General features: G+C 50.0%; 1 protein-coding gene across 7 annotated transcripts in view; it reads left to right on the top strand.

Moving 5' to 3' along the window:
- Positions 1 to 12,725, top strand: part of Sts (steroid sulfatase) — a 120,817-nt gene that overhangs the window by 95,479 nt on the left and 12,613 nt on the right. For all 7 annotated transcript variants that reach the window (XM_058579028.1, XM_046443344.2, XM_046443346.2 and 4 more), the window contains 2 exons: positions 2,429 to 2,566; positions 11,789 to 11,948. In XM_058579028.1, the coding sequence (XP_058435011.1) occupies positions 2,429 to 2,566; positions 11,789 to 11,948 (298 nt within the window). The remainder of the gene's footprint in view (positions 1 to 2,428; positions 2,567 to 11,788; positions 11,949 to 12,725) is intronic.

Below are 12,725 nucleotides of genomic sequence, written 5' to 3'. Positions count from 1 at the left end.
CGGATGTCCCTGAGTTCAATCCTAAGGAACCAAATCAATAAATAGAAAGGACAGAATTTTCATATATGTCCTGTGCCCTCTATGGGACAAGTTGCACCTTGACCTAGTTACTACGTCATCTTTGTTACTATTGCACGATGTAGTGCTTGTTACTACTGACCACCCAGGATTGATACGTTGTTATTCACGGAAGGCTTGATTGACACTTGGGGTATCGAACTGCATCCACCACTGCAATATCCTGCCAGACTCTGGTCAAAGCCCGGAACATCTTCCAGGCTCAACCTGTTCACCCACCCCTCCCCGTCTCCCCTCACAACCACAGAACCTTTTACAATCTCCACTATTTGCTTTTTCCGTAATAACGTCACACGGCGTGTTGACTTCTTTCCCTTAAAACACGCATTTATGTTTCCTCTATGTGTTTGCCCAGTGGGATCCCTCAATTCTTTTCAATATTTGCATCAGCTGGGTTCTCTGCAGTCTAGGTATCCACTCACCTTTTGCAGGGCATCCCAACGTTTTGGCAATTGCAGGGAAACCTGCCCTACATATGTGTGTGGGTTTGGGTCTTTTTGCTTTGTTTTTTTTGTTTTGTTTTGTTTTGTTTTTGGGGAACACAAGTTGTTGCAGAAGCCACGTATGTTACAAAGCATTTTTTTTTTTACTGCAATTTCTTGGTGCTAAGATTCTTCTACATATATGGAAGGTGAATGGGGTTTGAAATGAAGGAATAGTGCTCCATTATTATTTGCAGTAGAAGAATGCAACGTCCTGGGTCCTCTGCCTGTGAGATTCTACCTGGAAGTCGTGTGCGGAAGAAAGGGGAATTTTCCTCTCACAGTAGGGGTGGGGGTGATATCGTGGAGCTGCTTCTACTTCTGCTCGTTAAGCTAATTATCACTTTCAAAGAAAGAAGGCTTAGGTTTGTGTCGCAGCCAAATAACCCCAGAGCCAAATGAGCTCCCGCGCACAGGTGGCTCGCTTAGTTGTACCAGGTCGGACCGTAATAAATGTCGTGCTGACGATGATTGACCCCGGGAGACAGATTGCCAGCTGTCTCACTCCTGGTGTCTGAGTGACATTTATGTATACGGTGCAGGATCCAGAAATGTTTGTCATTTGAGTTAAAAATTGAGAAAGATCGAACCTACTCTGGCCTGTGGCATTGGCGATCAAACGGCAGAAAGACATCTTTATTCTTTTAGTCTCTCTCTTTTTTTTTTTTTGGTACCGGGAATTGAACCCAGGGGTGCTTAACCGCTGAGCCACATCCCCAATCCTTTTTTATATTTTGTTTAGGGTCTTGGTAAGTTGCTCAGGGATTCGATAAGTTGCTGAGGCTGGCCTTCAACTTGCGATCCTCCTGACTCAGCCTCCCAAGCCACTGGGAGTACAGATGTGCACCCGCGTGCCCGGCTCTGAGGTCTATTTAATGTCTCTTTGGCTCCACGGTGATTCTCACTGGGTCTACCCACTTATCCGAGTTTCAGACTCACACCTGACTCTTACTTCCTGGATGTCCAAGCTCGAATGGGTTGCTGATCTTGTTATAGCATCGTCGCCTTTGTCTGCACACCCAGGGTCCCGTGTGCCCTGAAGTAGAGAATATGAAACCAGACTCTCTGCCTGCAGAGGGGACTCATGGATGGTAGAAAGGACGGCTTTTGTCCTTACTGTCAGAGTTATCATCCATAAAGTCACATTTGCAGGTGGTTTGCAGCGTGAGGTTTGGAGAGAAGAAGGTGAGACTGAGAAAACATTTGAGGTCCTGACAGTGGGTTCCCGAGTTGGGTGGTGTCTGCTGTCACTTTTTCAGGATGACGTTCATACCAGATGCAGGGGTGCGCCCCTGTGATCCCAGCTACTCGGGAGGCTGAGGCAGGAGGATGGCAAGTCTGAGGCCAGCCTGGGCAACTTAGCGAAAATGTGTCTGAGAATAGAATAGAATAGAATTAAAAAGGTTCAGGGTGTAACGCAGTGTAACTAGGAGGTAGCGCCCGGGTTCAATCCCCAGTACTTTGGAAAGAAATCAAAGATAGAGACACATGGAGAGAGGCAAAGATCCTTCATCTTGCCATACCGGTTCCCAGGACAGGGACACTGGTGGTTGGTGGCCCAGGGCCGTGGCCAGCTGGTCAGGGCTGATCTTGCCTCTCCTTTCCGACGTGTTCCCCCAAACCACTCCTGACCCGTGAGGCTGGTTACCTGTAGAAACGACGATGCTTCTTCTAAGTGAGCTCCCCTCGATGACTGGACCTTTCGGGTGCTCCTTCGGGAGCCCTGCCTGGGCCGGTGTCACGGAGGTCAATTCCACGCACACCGCGGTGGCCTCCCCACCTCGAGGAAGGAACCCACCAGCGGAGGAGGGGACCTGTCCCTTTCTCCCTGGAACAGCGTTAAAATGCATCTCTTCTCCCCCCCCCAGGGCAGGTCTTGGATGTCCTAGAAGAGCTGAGACTGGCCGACAATACCCTCGTCTACTTCACCTCGGACCACGGAGCCCACGTGGAGGAGGTGACCGCCAAGGGGCAGAAGCATGGCGGCAGTAACGGCATCTATAAAGGTGAGAGGCGCAAAGTGGACAAGCGCTGTCCTCCCTCCTGCTCCGTGGCCGCCTTTTCCTTGAGCCCCCATCTGCTGACTTCTCCCTGACTCTCTCTGACTTCCGGCCCCGTCGCCTCTGATCCCGTGACTCTGTCCCTTTGTACCTTTCTGTCACACAGAGTCTGTGAGGCCAGCTGCGTAACCCCGGCCTCTCTCGCCACCTCGAGACGCTTCTCTTGGTCATGTCCGCAGCGTCCCTTCTGCCGTGTTTGGGACATTATTGACAGGTTCTAGGGATGGGGACCAGGACGTCTTTGGGAAGCCATTGTTTGGCTTATCGGAAACCGTGGTCCCCTCTGCCACTTGGTTCTTGCCGCAGGGTCACCGTAGCTGTTCCCACGAAGGATCAGGTTGGTCCCCGGGGGATATTTGGTGACACCCAGGTGCTGGCTGGTACCAGCGCGTCTGGTGATAACCCAAGTGTCCCCCATCACAAAGGCTTTGATAAGATCCTAACAGGACACACCTGGTCACTCAGCCACATCTGCAGCGGGTGTGGTGGGAGACACAAGCAGACATGTCCCCTCGGCTCCTAAGAGAGGGTGCGTGGACGTGGCCAGGCCGAGAAGCGCCGTGTCCCAGACGGTGGCGCTGCCTGGCCAGCCGAGGAGATGTGTCGGAAGTGGGGACACAGGTGACCTTCGAACCTCGCTAGAATGAATCGAGGAAGTGCTGTTGACCGGTCATTTCTCTGTCACGTGGGTGTTCCGCGTACTGCGAGGGCCGTAGGAAATCCGCTTGCCCCCGCAGCCGTGGAAGGATGGTGTACGGGACGCTTTCGTCCATCCCCTCGTGGAGAATGGCGCACTGGGCCTCTGGGGAGATTCTGGGCAGACACAACAGCCTCGCCATGGCGGAGGCTGGCTTTGAACTCGTGATCCTCCTGCCTCGGCCTCCCAAGCTGCTAGGACAACAGGTGTGCACCACGGCACGCAGCTAAGTCTATAATTCTATCGACGGGCACCTCTGGACTCAGCCCCATGAGGCTTGGAGACCCCAGGGCAGTGGCCGTGTGTGCCAGCTCTGGGGAGCCTCACAGCTAGCACACAGGGGTGCAGTTCCGCGTGTCGGAGTCAGTGTCCAGGGCCCGCTGGTGGGTACCCCCCCATTTCCCATCGTGTTCCAGCCCAGTGAGCCGTGGAAACTGGTCTGGGTGGGTAGTAAGGTGCGATGCTTCCTTCGGATCTCCGCAAGGCTGTGGCCTGCGTGGACCAGGGTCGCTTTCTTTTCTCTGGGAGAGGACAGCGTCTTTCAGGATGGAGCTGCAGACTCCATTGCACACACGGGTTCTCGCCTCTCTCCTTCTCTCGCCAGACGCCCGTTAGATCCTGGAAGAGCCTAGGGGCTGCCGAGGAGGCACGTGCATAAGTCACCGTAATGGAAGGGTTAGCAGGTTCCCGAGCCGAGTTGCAGGCAGGACGCGGGAGCCGCAGGGCAGGGCAGGCGGCCCAGGCGCATGGAGCCCGGGTAGTTCACGCAGCAGCCACAGGAGACGCACTTGGCATTTTTGCTTTGATGGCCAGAGACCCCGTGGGGTGAGCTCACGGAGTACAATAGCTAAGGAGGGTCTGAGCCTTCTTCAAAATGCAACAAGTCGATCCTTTGAATGCTGGCAATGCTGCATGTCTGCTGCCGTTTGCACTTTAAACATGATAATTTAATATTTAGGAGATAAAGGGGTAGTGAAAGCATTGATTATCCACCCCACCCCCCATACACACGCACCTTTTAAAGGAAATGTGCTTTCAGTGTGATTATCCTGGTAAGATCTAGATGTGGGTGAATTTTGTCTGTGAATCAGCTGGAGCTTAAAGGGAGATCGGACGGAGAGGCGAGATGGAATGTTTCGAGGGTAGAATTCTGCTCGGATTTTATGAATGTCATCAAGGAGCTGGTTCCTGCAGTACTTTCTGAAGTATTCGCCTCCAAAATAAATCGGCTTGTACTTTCTACATGTTTACAGTGATCATATTGACCTCACAAAACCAAGGAACAGCCCATCTCTCCACTGGAGAATCAAGGATTAACGGGGCATGGTGGCACATGTATGTCATCGGGTGGCTCTGAAGGCTGAGGCAGGATTGCAAGTTGGAGGCCAGCCTCAGCAACTGAGCGAGACCCTCTCTTTAAATAAAAAATGAATTAAAAGGGCTGGGGATGTAGCTCATTGGTAAAGAGCCCCTGGGTTTGATCACTAATGTGGGGAGAAGTGATCAAGGATTCCTTGTCTTCGTTAGTGGGATTAGTTAATCTAACTATGTTCTCCTACCAAGTTGTTAGGATTTTTAACCACAGCAAAATAAATAAGTAAACAACAAAAAATTCTACAATATTCACATTAATCCGTGACCCCTTGTATCTATTTCCTGGAAAAATTCCATCCGGGCCATTGAAATATTGAAGAATGTCCACATTCAGGCTTTGGCCTTCAGGAGTGGGAATTGCTGCCTACAACTCAGAAGGGACTTAATGTCCGTTCTCTTAATGAAGGCACAAGTGTCCCCACCCCCAACTTCACCCTCTAAATAAGGGTTTTTATTTGTTCATTTTTTAGTTCTGGGGATTGAACCCAGGGGTGTTTAACCGCTGAGCCACATCCCCAGCCCTTTTTTTTTTATTTTTTGCTTTGAGACAGGGTGTAGCTAAGATGCTTAAGCCCTCAGCTAAAATTGCTGAGGCTGGCCTCCAACTTGCTATCCTCCTGCCTCAGCCTCCCAAATTGCTGGGATGACAGGCATGAGCCACCATGCGTGGCTCCCAGGACCTTCTCCAATGGGTTTCTTGATGGTCTCCCTGATGCTTTGTAGCAATATCTCCCAGGTACAGCCCCAACACCTGATCTTGGTATCGATTTTTATTTTTTTTTTTAAATTGCCAATCAACAAAATTTAGTTGTGCGTGTGGATGGGGCTCATCGTGACATTATATTTTATGAAAACAGTGTCAGATCATTAGATCCGGTGAATGGACATTCTGCCTCCTCGGTTATTAATCGTTTGCTCTTGAGAGTATTTGAAATCGAGTGACCTTCTCTGATCATCAGGAGATGCATGTTAAACCCAAAGAGATAGCAGCTGTTAAAGTGCATGAAAGAACCTGGCAGAGGCTCCTGCCTCTCATCCCAGCGACTCAGGAGGCTGGGGCAGGAATCAAAGGTCCTTAGGCAACTTGGGAAGACCATATCTCAAAATAAAAATGAAAAGGACCGGGATCGTAGGTCCGTGGTAGAGCATGTACCGAGTGTGCCCGAGGCCCGGGGTCCCGTGCCCAGTATTGCGGAAGAGAGGGGAGGAGAGGAGAGAGGGAAAAGTATTGGCAAGGATGTTGCGGGAACGGAATCCTTGCACGCTGCTACAGAGTAACCGTGTAAAGTAGCACGGTCCTTAGTGCAGAAAACAGCGTGGAGAGGCTCAGATGCACACAAAGTGCAGACAGACACCTGCACACGGTTCACAACCGCCAAGCAACAGTGCACCTGAGTGTGCATCCGTGGGTGAGCGGGGACAGAGTGCAGAATGAGTGGCAGCTGCCAGACGTGGTTGGGGAAGGGGGGGGGGTGTGTCCCGGGAGGTGATGGATCTGGTCTTTCCCTCACACCACCTCTGCAAGAATTCTCTGCACCAACATGAAGGTCCTTGCCCCAAACACCTTCTTTTAACTTCTGTGCACATCTGACGTTTCCCGTGAGGATGTCTTTGTTTCATTCTGTCTCTGTCCCCTGTTAATCTGGAACCCAGAGTGGCTCTTCCATAGATCTGGGTGGGACACTCTCATCCCAACCTCGGAAACCCAAAATGCTCTACAACTTCTCCAACACGGAGGCAGCGTGCAAATCAGACAATTCCATCTACCAAACTTTGTTCACGCCCAGAGTCATTTACAATGTGGCGTAAGATGACCTCTAGCCTTTGTGCCTAAGGGGAGGATAAAACTAGTATATTTTTGTGTTTGGAGCTGGTCCCTCACCCTCAAGGATGTGACCCTGCTATGCAAATCTTGCAGAAGTTAAATAAGTAAATCCTTCACTTGCCAAGCACTTTGGATCAGGGGTGCTCACCTGCAATGCAGTTTAAGTGGCTTTCGTGGTCTCCACGGGGCAGGGTCTCCTGGAATCTCAGAAACAACTCAGTTAAACGGACTCTAACATCTTTGCCATCTCTCTCGTCAAGGTCACCCTGAAGGAGGCTCATCCCTCCCTCCGTTCCCTCTGCCGATGGGCAAGTGATACATGTCAGTGGAATAGATAAATTAACTGCACGGACTCTCTCTGCAGACTAGGGGGGAGTCATATTTTCCTAAGTGTTCAACCACAGACACCCTCTGGCATCCTGCAGGATGCTTTTAAAATTCCCCCCGACACCTGCAAGAAACGCATCTATCTTCTCCCTGAAGCACAAATTCCAAAAGCAACGGATTGTATGAGTTGCTTTAAAAAAAAAAAAAATCACTGATTTTGGCATCCGTTTGCCTCGCCGAACAACACGGCTTTCAGGGAGCGATTGAGATTTTTTTTTTTTTTTTTTTTTTAATTTTTTATTGTGGGTTGTTCAAAACATTACAAATTTCTTGACATATCATATTCCACACTTTGATTCAAGTGGGTTATGAACTCCCACCTTCACCCCATACACAGATTGCAGAATCACATCAGTTACACATCCATTGATTTACATATTGCCATACTAGTGTCTGTTGTGCTCCGCTGCCTTTCCCATCCTCCACCCTCCCCCCTCCCCACCTCTCCCCTCCCCTCCCCTCCTCTCTCTCTACCCCCTCCACTGTATAACCCTGAGGGTCTCCTTCCATTACCATGCAATTTCCCTTCTCTCTCCCTTTCCCTCCCACCTCTCATCCCTGTTAAATGTTAATCTTCTTCTCCTGTTCTTCGTCCCTACTCTGTTCTTAGTTACTTTCCTTATATCAAAGAAGACATTTGGCATTTGTTTTTTAGGGATTGGCTAGCTTCACTTAGCATAATCTGCTCTAATGCCATCCATTTCCCTATAAATTCTATGATTTTGTCATTTTTTAATGCAGAGTAATACTCCATTGTGTATAAATGCCACAATTTTTTAATCCATTCGTCTATTGAAGGGCATCTGGGTTGGTTCCAAAGTCTTGCTATTGTGAATTGAGCTGCTATGAACATCGATGTAGCAGTGTCCCTGTAGCATGCTCTTTTTAGGTCTTTAGGGAATAGACCAAGAAGGGGAATAGCTGGGTCAAATGGTGGCTCCATTCCCAGCTTTCCAAGAAATCTCCATACTGCTTTCCAAATTGGCTGCACCAGCGATTGAGATTTTTAACCGGGGGCGGGGGGGAAGAAATACCATGGGGATCCCCGGTGGTTCATCAGATGGTAGTTATGCCGCGGTCCTGTCTGCAGAAGTTGGCAGGTGAGCTCATCGGGAGGCTGCTCTTGGTGGCACGTCTTCTAGGAGTGGCCTTTTCAATTTGGAAAGATCACCTTCCCCTCATTTATAGAATAAATTCATTTGGTTCCATTCGATCGAGGTGCATTTGTTGATGGGCTGCGTGGAGCATGCTGGGTGTGGGCTCGGTTCTCAGGTAGGACCCCAGAGAGCGCAGGGTCCTGGGTGGTCTCTAGGAGGTTAGATCTACTAGCTCTTTGTGCTGATCGGCAACGGTGTTACCGGTTCTTCTGATACTCCTGCTTACGGAAAGGACCCTTAGCTACAAAACAGCATTCTGGTGTTTTTTTTTTTTTTATTTTTTAATTGCGAATCAACAAAATCTCTCTCGGATGTATTCTTTTCTCTTTGCTTGATTAGTCTCACGTCCTTTGGTTCTTCATGACCCAAGAGGATGAGGCTCTGCAGACACACACGCTCCAGCCTAGGTTTGCAGCAGGCAGTGATGTCTAGGTTGGGGTAAGTGTGCTCTGTGCAGTTGGCATCAGGATGACATCCTTTGCAATGCATTTCTGAGCAGGGGACCTTGCAAAGCGTGTCGTGGAGCAACCCAGCCAGGGTAACGTACCGGTAAGAGAACTCCCAGGGGGGAACGGTAACACTGGGAGTGAGCCAACCATGATATGATTATATTACAGGCCAGAATATATATAACATAGGTATTTTATATAATATCTGCATTATATACTATGTGTCACATAATATATATATATAACATTATATGCAATATAATATGATTATATAGCATATAATATAGGTGATATATGCATTATATTTCACATATAATATATATATAAGATATTTACATATAGAGGCAGATATATAATGTAGACAGAAGATATTAAGGAGCTTGATTAGGTAAAAATATAGTTCATTAAGTGGCTGTGATGATTCCCTCAATGTTGAAGAACTTAATGGTCTGGGTTAAGGACAGGGTTGGAGCCTAACCCTAAACCGGAATTCAATGAACTAATGCAAAGGTGGCAAGAGGTGGCCCAAAGCTTGGGCTTTATAAATAAAGTTTTATTGAAACACAGTCATGCTTATCTGCGAGGCTGCACAAGACGATTGCTGATCTTTGGCTTCAGCTGCAGAGTTGGGTCATGGGGAAAGCCCCCCCCATAAATATATTTAATGATAGTTGCCATCTGGATCTTATGTAGAGAAAACATTTGCAGCCCTGGACTTTGTGGCAGTCTGGTGGGCCCCAGGACCCTGCCATCGGCCTTCTGTGGCGGGCAGTCACGATGTTGAAAGTGGGGACGTGTGACAACCTCTCAACCCCCTATCCTTGGAGGTTGTGAGCTTCTGCAGGGCACGAACCCCATGCATATATCTTTGTGTCCCCTTTGGTGACTTTGAGATCAGAACAACCTAAGGACAGATCCTTGAAACTCTCTCTGTAGCTTCGGTCACTTGCTGTGTAACTTGGACCAGGTTTTCTCAGATGCTGAATGGGTTGTGCTCTGGGGAAGAGCGGGCCGTGGCTCTTCAGCCTGTTTGTTGGGCACATTTTTTTGCATTTTCGTTTCCACGTCACGTTGCGAGAGGAGAAGGACTGGAGCCAGGCCATCTGATGAGCAATCGTATTTGCCTCTGTGACTTTGACAGTTGATGAGGAAGCCGTATCTGATACTATACCACCGTGCACGCGGTGGTCGGCAGGAGGCTGGGTCTGGGGGCTGCAGAGACAGCTGCCTCCCTGAGGTCCTGGGCCACCACTGAGGGTGCCCTGGGCCTGTCACCTGCACACACATAAGCCACTTCTTTGCAGGCAGGTGTGAGTGTTGTGTGCACGTGGCTGTTTGTGGCTTGGAATTTTCTGGGGAGATTTGGAGTCTCTGAAATGGGACTCAGGTCCTCGGGTTTCTCTAGGAATTTTCTTTGGTTTTGACTTTGGTTAGACTCATCTCCCGTTACCTGGAAGTCGGGGACATTACCAAGGTCCCCGAGGGGGAATGCATTCCAGACACGTGACATACACAGACCTTGGATTTTTCCTCTGGATGCCTGTGGGGCCATCTGCTTTTTAAACAGCCAGGTTTCCTACCCACGCTGTTACGTGGCTCTGCAGCCAGGTGTACGTTAGATGAAGTGAGATGAAGGAACTGTACAAATTCACGGGCTTCAGGGATGGACTCGGCTGGATTTGTATCAGTAACTCTACCGTTGAGACAAGGCGCGTTCTGCACGTCACTACATTTGTCTCCGTCTCAGATTGCGCATGCTTACAATGCAGAGAGCCAGCTAGCTGTACCTTCATGGGTCAGGTGTGAGGATTTAATGAGATAAGGTGTGTGCATCTACCCACGTCACATAATAGCTGAGCAATTAATATGGCTCATGGTGATTACCCAGGAACAGTCCTCACGCAAACCCCCTGAGCTAATTCCTCGGGCCATCCCTGCTTCTCTGGCTTGAAAAATGCTAACGCACTTGGTTGACTTGTGAAATAATTATTTATCAAGCGTCTGTGTGCATGTCGATATGGAGCCTCCCTCATTGGAAAGCCAAGGGCTCTCGGGTCGGAAACTCGGGGTAAGAGCATATCAGTCCATTACCTTGAGGTGATGTGAGAAAGATAAGGGAAGAGCCTCGGCTGTCACCAGACCCCGGATCAGAAATGACACACGCAGGTGGGAATGGCACGTGAATTTCCCCTGAATGTCTGTGCACGTAAAACAGCTGAATGCATCTTGCTGGTGACAGATTCCAAGTCTTCATCCGTGAGACCCCATCTTTGAGAAAGGCAGACGTGCTCCAAGATCCCTGGGCACCCCGGCGGTCGTAGAGATTTAACTTCCTCAGTTTAGATGGCATTGATAGCCAACGTGGATCGTGCATTACCCAGCTCTAGGTTAGACTGTGAATGCATCTTAAGGTATTGCTCTAGAGAAGCAGTTCATATATTGACTCATCGTCCACACACACACACCTGCAAGGCTTGGGGACTCCAGCCTGACCTCATCTGCTGATATTCGGATGCACCCTGAGCCTCGCGGTGTCTCCCAGGTCCCTTGTCTGGTAGCTTTGATTAGATTCTAATTGCTTCCTGGGCACAAAGCTTCTTTCTCCAACTGCACGGGGAGAGCTCTTCTGGTGATGACCTACAGTGACAACAGGTTTTTGTTATTCTGCTTTCTTGTCGTCGTCGGTGACTAGGCTTGGAACGAGGCATGATCATTCTGTCTAGCACCAGCGCACTGCGGGGACGTGACACAAACACGGTGCAGCCACAGGGCACAGGGCAAAGTCCTCATTTCCTAGCACCAGTGTGACTAGTGGGCACAAATCGGGTGGCTCAAAGCAGCTTGTATTTACCACCTTCTGCTGCCAGAAGTCGCAACCTTCCTGGGCTTTAAAAAAAAAAAAAAAAAGATCACTGAAGTCTTTACGGAGCTGGGTTCCAGTGTGGGTTGGGGAAAGGATCTGCTTTCTCGCCGGCTGGGAAATGCTGCCCACCCTTCTTTAGCTGGGGGGTGCCCTTCTCTGGGTTCAAAGCCAGGACTCGCGGGCCACCTTGCAGAGCTGATCCTGTCGGGCATAGCGTTGACCTTGTCGTTTATTTCTTCCCACCACCGTGGGCGCCGTCTCAGTCTTGAAGTGCTCTTTGAAGCCCACCCACTGAGAGTACTCGTTTGTCCCCAGAGTGACCGAGCACTGAAAAGTACACGGACGTGCGTGAGCTTTGAAGAGACTAAACGCTGATCCCTGTCCCCTCTCTTTTTTGGGGGGATTTTTTTTTTTAGGAGGGAAAGCCAACAACTGGGAAGGAGGTATTCGGGTCCCAGGCATCTTTCGGTGGCCGGGGGTGATCGAGGCCGGTTTGGAAATTGACGAGCCCACGAGCAACATGGATATCTTCCCCACGGTGGCCAAGCTGGCTGGGTCACCTTTGCCCAACGACAGGTACGTCCGTCCGTTCGAGGGGAGGGGTGTGGCCTCCCTCTGATTTCGCTGACCTGCGTGTCCCCTGGATGATGGAGCGCTATATCTGGCTGGACCTGTGGTCTGTGTCCAGCCGTGGGACTTCCTAGTGGTTGGCGAATGGGAAAAAGCCTTCTGTCTGTCCCGCTAGCCCGCGGGGAAAGAAACCGAGAGGTAGATGATCAGCCTTTCCATATCCTCAAACATTTCTCTTATCTGTGCTTTGGGACACTTTGGACGCTTCTTGTTGAGTTAATTGGACCTCGACCCTGTTAGGGGCCCACTCCATCAACGCCATTTCCATCTCTTGGCGAAGGTGAATAGCGCTGGATCAAACGTGGGCGCGGCGGGTGCTGCTAGGGATTTCATTTCCTGTGGATACACACCCAGGATGGGGTCGCCAGATGCACTTTTAATATTTTTGAGAAAACCCCACACACTGGTTTCTGTGTTGATTGACGCTGTCACCCAGGGTCACTGGACATTTTTTAGTCCCCTTGGAGGTGACGTAAGACAGTTCATCCAGCCTGCTCATGCTCTCTGCCATTTGTCTGGCTCACCACTGAGCAGCAGGGCATGTGCCACAATCGGACCCCACGTCTTTCCTCTCCCCCCCCGCCCCACTCAGTGGCGGTTTGCAACACCCAGAAAGGCGGCCGGTTCCCCCCCGTGGGAAAATCCATGATGGGACATTCTGTGACTGTCACCTCCTGTCTGGAGTGGATGGAGGTCCCTCCGTGATCCCTACTCGTGACTATT

Source organism: Marmota monax, unplaced genomic scaffold (assembly GCF_021218885.2).
Source record: "Marmota monax isolate L192 unplaced genomic scaffold, Marmota_monax_Labrador192_F-V1.1 WCK01_AAM20220418_F8-fsc00168, whole genome shotgun sequence".
Taxonomy (NCBI): domain Eukaryota; kingdom Metazoa; phylum Chordata; class Mammalia; order Rodentia; family Sciuridae; genus Marmota; species Marmota monax.
This window is presented reverse-complemented; position numbering and strand designations above follow the sequence as displayed.